General features: G+C 43.5%; 1 protein-coding gene across 1 annotated transcript in view; it reads right to left on the reverse strand.

Annotated features, from left to right (window-relative positions):
• SLC4A8 (solute carrier family 4 member 8) overlaps positions 1-4,021 on the reverse strand; it is a 72,096-nt gene extending 68,075 nt beyond the window's left edge. Inside the window, exon 1 of the mRNA XM_044678629.1 lies at positions 3,977-4,021. Coding sequence (XP_044534564.1) covers positions 3,977-4,021 — 45 coding nt within the window. The remainder of the gene's footprint in view (positions 1-3,976) is intronic.
• Positions 4,022-6,000: the final 1,979 nt, after the last annotated feature.

Here is a 6,000-nt window from a genome sequence, read left to right on the forward strand (position 1 = left end):
AGTTCTTCAGCTGCTAAGCATCTCAGCAGCATTTGGAAGCTCCAGACCTTCGACCCTATCTGTTAAATGGATAATGCTTCAGGTTCTATATTTAGCCTTTTGGGCCCTTACTTCTTTGTAAGTATTCATTTTAAGAGTAGAACACTCTCTCAGTGGATTGAGAGCCAGGCCTAGAGACAGGAGGTCCTAAGTTCAAATCCGGCCTCAGACACTTCCCAGCTGTGTGACCCTGGGCAAGTCACTTGACCCCCATTGCCCACCCTTACCACTCTTCCACCTAGGAGCCAATACACAGAAGTTAAGGGTTTAAAATTAAAAAAAAAAAAAAGAGTAGAACACTCTCTTGGCTTCATTGATCACTTTTATCCTGAAGATTCATAAAAACATATCTGTAAGGCCATAGCTAAGGTGGCTCAATGAAGAGCGAGCCAGGCCTGGAGATGAGAGGTCCTGGGTTCAAATTTGACTTCAAACAGTTCCTAGCTGTGCCACCTTGAGCAAGTCACTTACACCCCCTTGCCTAGCCCTTACTACTCTTCTACTCTTCTTCCTTGGAACTGATACTTGTATCAATTCTAAGAGAGAAGATAAGGGTGTGTGTGTGTGTGTGTGTGTGTGTGTGTGTGTGTGTGTGTGTGTGTGTGTGTGTGTGTGTGTGTGTGTGTGTGTATATATATATACATATATATATATATATCCTCAACTCTCAGAAGAGTGAATTGGCAATTGAGATCAAAGAAAAGTCACCTGGTTCTCCCAGGCTCTCATGAGATGACCCCTATATTTGGGGTATGACCAACACCAGTTAGTTGTATATGTCCAATAGCAAAGGGCCAGGCAAAGCCCCAAATTCAAAAACGTTCTATGGGATGGCCTCCTTTATACTTGTACCTCCATTCACTTATAAAGTATGTACAGTTGAATATTATACTATCATTTTAAACTCAACATTTCCAAAATTAAACTCCTTACACATACACACAGTTCTTCGCTTTTGTCAGTGGTACCACTAGACTTCCAGGCTCCCAGACTAGAAATCTCAAAATTATAAGACCTTAAATTTAGATCTAAAACATTCATTTATTCTGTCATTTCCTCTACTCTGCCTGTTAGCAAGTCTAGTTGTTTATTCCCCTTGCAGGCTATCAAAATCCCTTTTCTCTCCATTCTCACTCACTATAATCACCATATTCTAAATCCTTTTCATGTTATACATGAATTACTTCAATAGTTGACCTTCCTAAACCCTGTCATGTCCCTATCCAATTTCTGTTGCATGTGCATGCCTCTGGCACATTAATTTTCCTAAAAGATTTTTCCAGGTGATTCCATTGATCAAGAACCTAGTGTTTCTCAATTGCTTTCTATATCACACCCATACTTTTCTTCAAGACCTTCTATAGTCTGGTTCTCCCCCAACCAACCCAATTTTAGTTCCTATTGCTCTTCAATATGAACTTCCTCTGCCCTAGTTCACCTGGTCTGCTCACCGCCCTCTGTACATTTTGCTTTCATTCTCAAGGATATCACTTAACTAGTTTGTTGTTTTCTCCAAATCAAATGTTCCCTATACCTATTAAAACACCCCTCCTTCAAGGCCCAATTCAATTCTCACTTCTTCTAGGAAATCCTCAGTGACTACTCCAATTCTCTCTTTTCCAGATTCCTGCAATCATGAATTCTTAGAGTTGGCAGTACCTTTCAAAGTCATCACCTAGTCCAAACCTTCCATCTACAGGCTAGCTCAATTATATGGGGCCTGGGTAGGGGTGAGGAGTGGAGTGGGAGGGGCAGCATTTTTGAGTAGAGTATTAATTGAATAGAGAACCCTTCAGGGTTAGGCAAGGAGAAGAAAACAAGGTATTGCACCTTAAGATTCAACGCCTTCATTTCTGTGTGATACTATCTTGTATGACAAGAAATTCAAAGGTAAGCCATGCTAGGGAAGAAAGAACGAGAAACGGTGGAATTCAGAACTCAGTACAGAACAAAAGAATATGAAACACTGAGAGAAGACTTCCCTATTTTATAAGAATTGCTGATAAAACTAAAAAGAAAGTAGGCTTAGGCCAACATCTTTTATATCCCAATAAGCTCAAAATGCATATGTGATCTGAATATTAAAGGTTACACCATTAAAAAATCAGAAAACCAGATTAAGTACTTTTCATACTATGTCTAAGGTAACAATTCTTAACCAAATAAAGGAGAGAGATGATCACAAAAGATCAAATGGATTATTTTGATGATACGAAATTGAAAAACTTTTCCATGCTCAGACTTAATGCAACTGGGATAAGAAGGGAAAAAGTCAATGGAGGAATGGATATAGGGATATTTGACCAAAAGCCACTCCTCAAATTATAAGGGATCAAAGGATTATGTACAAAGAGTTCTCAAAAGAATTGCAAGCCATTTGAAAGGCTGCTCCAAATATATCAAACAGAACAGAAACAGAGCAGAACACATCCTAGGAGGGCAGTGTTGGGACTACAATGAATCAAAATATATTTCTTTTTTTTTTTTTAAAGGTTATAAGGAAGACTTATGTAATCCTGTTTTTCTATCCCTTATAAGTTAAAATTCATATTTACTTATATTTGTCAAGTTCATAAAAATAAAAAAAGGAAAAAAATCAACTGAATGTTGTAAAATTGCAATGATCAAGCCTGGCCCCAAAAAAAGTGAGTATATGCTTGCCTCCCTTCTTTGCAGAAGTGGAAGCCTATGGATGTGAAATACTGCTTAAAAAGTCTGCTTTGGTTGAAGTGTTGGTGCCTTTTGAAGAACTATTTTTTCCTCTTAAAAATTCTTTGTTAATAGGAATAGAAGGGAGGATATGTTGGGGAATGTAGGTAATGAGAAAACAAAAGATAGCAATAAAAATTTTAAAGTATAGTATGAAGTAAAATCTCTATTCCTTGACACAGACTATTCTAAACTGAGGTCAGTAAAAGATAAGGATCCTCTGAACTAAATGAAAACTATCAGGCTATTTCCTCAGCCTCCAGTTTCTCCACCAGTGAACACAGACAGTGTAGAACTGAATACCTTGTCATTAGATCAGAAGAGAGAGGGGGAGAGCAAAGCTACTTTGTGCCCTACTATAAACCGCCTTTAACTCAAGCAACTTCAGATCTTTCCTTTGTCAGTACTCCATGAAATGGGCAGAAATTTGTCACTGGCAGGTTTTTCCAAATTCTCAGCCGTTTCCTTTTTTTCTCCCAAGGGTCAGGAGCCTCAGAGGTCTCCAGATGTCACCATCCTCAAGAGGAGAAAGAAAAATCCAGTGCCTCGGAAGAATCATTTGGTTATTCATGCAAAACTTTTCGGCTCTACCCTCTTTCTCCAGAATTGTCCCTATGATCAAATGCTGTCATTTGATTCCAAAAATCTTTCCTTGGTCTCCCTAATATCATTTTACCTTTCCATGCATTTTATTTCTGCCTTTCATCTCTTTCTCTCAGCACAGTTCTTGTTATCTGTTCCATGGATCCCTCGAGCATCCCCACCCCACCACCCACCAAGGGTGGCTTAGTGTCCCTGTCCGTCCTTTCCCTCTCATTCTAACACCAAGCTACCAGAGGACCACCGCCTTCCTCCCGAGGTCAGCTCCCAATCTCTTCGTCTCTTCCCGTGACAGAGGAAGGGGTTTGCCGAGACATCCTTCCATAGACCGGGCCAGGTGTTCCTGGTCCCTCGCGGGAGGGCAGAGCCCCGGGCACCCGAAGCCACCACATCCTCTCTGCCCCCCGGGCGCTGGCTGCCGCAGTGCCCGGCTCCGGCCCAAGGTCACCCCCGCTCCCGCAGCCCCGGCCGGGCCCTCAGTGCAAGGGGCGCCCCGTGACGCCTCCAAGAGCGCCCCCTTCCTCCATTCCCATCCCCATCCCCGCCCGAGAAAGCGCGGCCCAGGCCGGGGCTCCGAGAGAGGACAAGGGACGGGAGGGACGGGAGGGGCAGGAGGCGGGGCCGGTACCTGGTAGCTGAGGACGCCGTCCGGCTCACTGCGCCCCGCCGGCATGGCGGCCCGAGCTGGATTCCCCTCCGCGAGAGCTGAGGCCGCGGCCGCCCCGGGGCAGCCGAGCTGCGGAACCTTATGTGTCTCCCCCGAAGCGACCCTGACCCGAGAGCCAACAGTCAACCATCAACCGCCGCCGCCGCCTCCATAGCCACGGGCCAGCGAGGCATCCTCCATAGCCAATGAGAGCCCGGCCTGCGGCGGCCAATCAACACGCAAAGCCAGGGAGACGCCGTCCGGCTGGTACCTTGGCCTGAGAAGGCGGGCAGAGAAGGCGGAGAAAGAAGAGAGGAGGCGAGGAACCTATTGGCTCCAGGGCCGGGTTTCCGTGGTAACCACCTCCCACCCTGCGGAGACCTCGGAGCTTGAAGCTCCCACCCAGTTCCTGTAGACCAGCTGAAAATCGCGTGCTTGTAGCCTCATTACACTTGACTTTTAAATCGGCGGACGGTTTATTTTTTCTCCATTTGTTTATGACCCACGGAAGTTGTTAATGACCCGCATCTCCCCCGAGAACACTGGCCCCAAGAGTTTCCGAAGGAAGACGCTCCCAGTCCAAGTCTGAATTGGAAAAGAGAAGAATGATGGAGAATCAAAGCGGGAAGGGACCAAGGACCACTGACCAAGCTCGTTTGCCATCGGATCCAGTGCCTGGAGTACTGGGGGGAGGCTGGAGTCACGGACCTAAGCCGAAAATCAGTTGTCTCAATTAAAGGAGGTTCGCCCCAGTTCAAATCTAGGGATTCAATCTAGCAAACATTTATTAAGCACTTACTGTGTGTAAAAAAGGGGATGAAGAGGACTGTTGTTTCTTAAAACATGTTATTCACCTCTGAGTCAGCAAACTTGGCAGGGATTCTTAACCTTTTTTGGGTCATGGACTCCTTTGGCAGTCTGATGAAGCCTAATAAGTCTGTGGCTTGTGGCCTATATTCAGGATTTAAGAAAATGCTAAATTTCAGTTACAGGTTAGTGAAAAGAAAGATGTCATTTTTTTTCTCATCCAAGTTCAGGCGCCTTGAAAACGGCATATGAACTCCAAGTTAAGAAGCTCCTCTAAGAGGAATTTAGATGTCACATATCTATTTATGTGCCATTTGCAAATGAACAAATCTTAAGCACCATGCAATCTTTAAAAAAATCCTACCTTCTGACTTGGAGTCAATACTGTGAATTGATTCCAAGACAGAAGAGATAAAAGGGCCAGCCCCTTACCATTGGTAGGCAATTGGGGTTAAATGACTTGCCCAAAGTCACAACCAGAAAGTGTCCCTGGTCAAATTTGAATCCAGGGCCTCCTGTTTCTTGGCGTGGTTCTCAATCCACTGAACTACCAAGCTGGCCCCTCATTACAAATTTAATATGGTGATAATAGCTAACATAAAGGCTTTAAGGCTTATAAAGCACTTTACTTACATTATCTCACTTGATCCTTACAACAAACAACCTTGTGAAATGGATGCTATTATTATCCCCATTTTATAGATGAGAGAACTGAGGCTAACAGAAGTCACTCAGGATCTGTTTCTGTAATGATTAAATTTTCATCTAAACATTGCTTTTACCTCCACCAATGTCCATAGAATAAGATTGTCCCTATGTAAACTTGAAACAGGACTTTTATTTCCACTTCATTTTGTTCTAATCTAAACCACAACCCTGATTTCAATTCTTGATATATAGTCTCTGGGTGTGGAAGTAAAGGTAAGTATCAAGGAAATAGAAGCTAAAAGACATTTTTAAAATAATTCCAGTTAAGGGCCCCACAAGATGAACATTAAAAAATGATTTTTTTTATTATTTTATTATTTTGTTGTAACATATGGGTACTGGCCCAGGAAGGTGGGAGTGTCTTCTGTATCTAAGGGACACTAAGTCTGAATTCAGTAACAGAGAGGATTTTGGTTCTGAACTGAAGAAGGCTGAGAAAAAGAGGGGTCAGGTTCTTTTCTCTGGCTTTTTACACCTCTATCCCATCACCC

Source organism: Gracilinanus agilis, chromosome 5 (assembly GCF_016433145.1).
Source record: "Gracilinanus agilis isolate LMUSP501 chromosome 5, AgileGrace, whole genome shotgun sequence".
In the NCBI taxonomy this organism is placed as follows: domain Eukaryota; kingdom Metazoa; phylum Chordata; class Mammalia; order Didelphimorphia; family Didelphidae; genus Gracilinanus; species Gracilinanus agilis.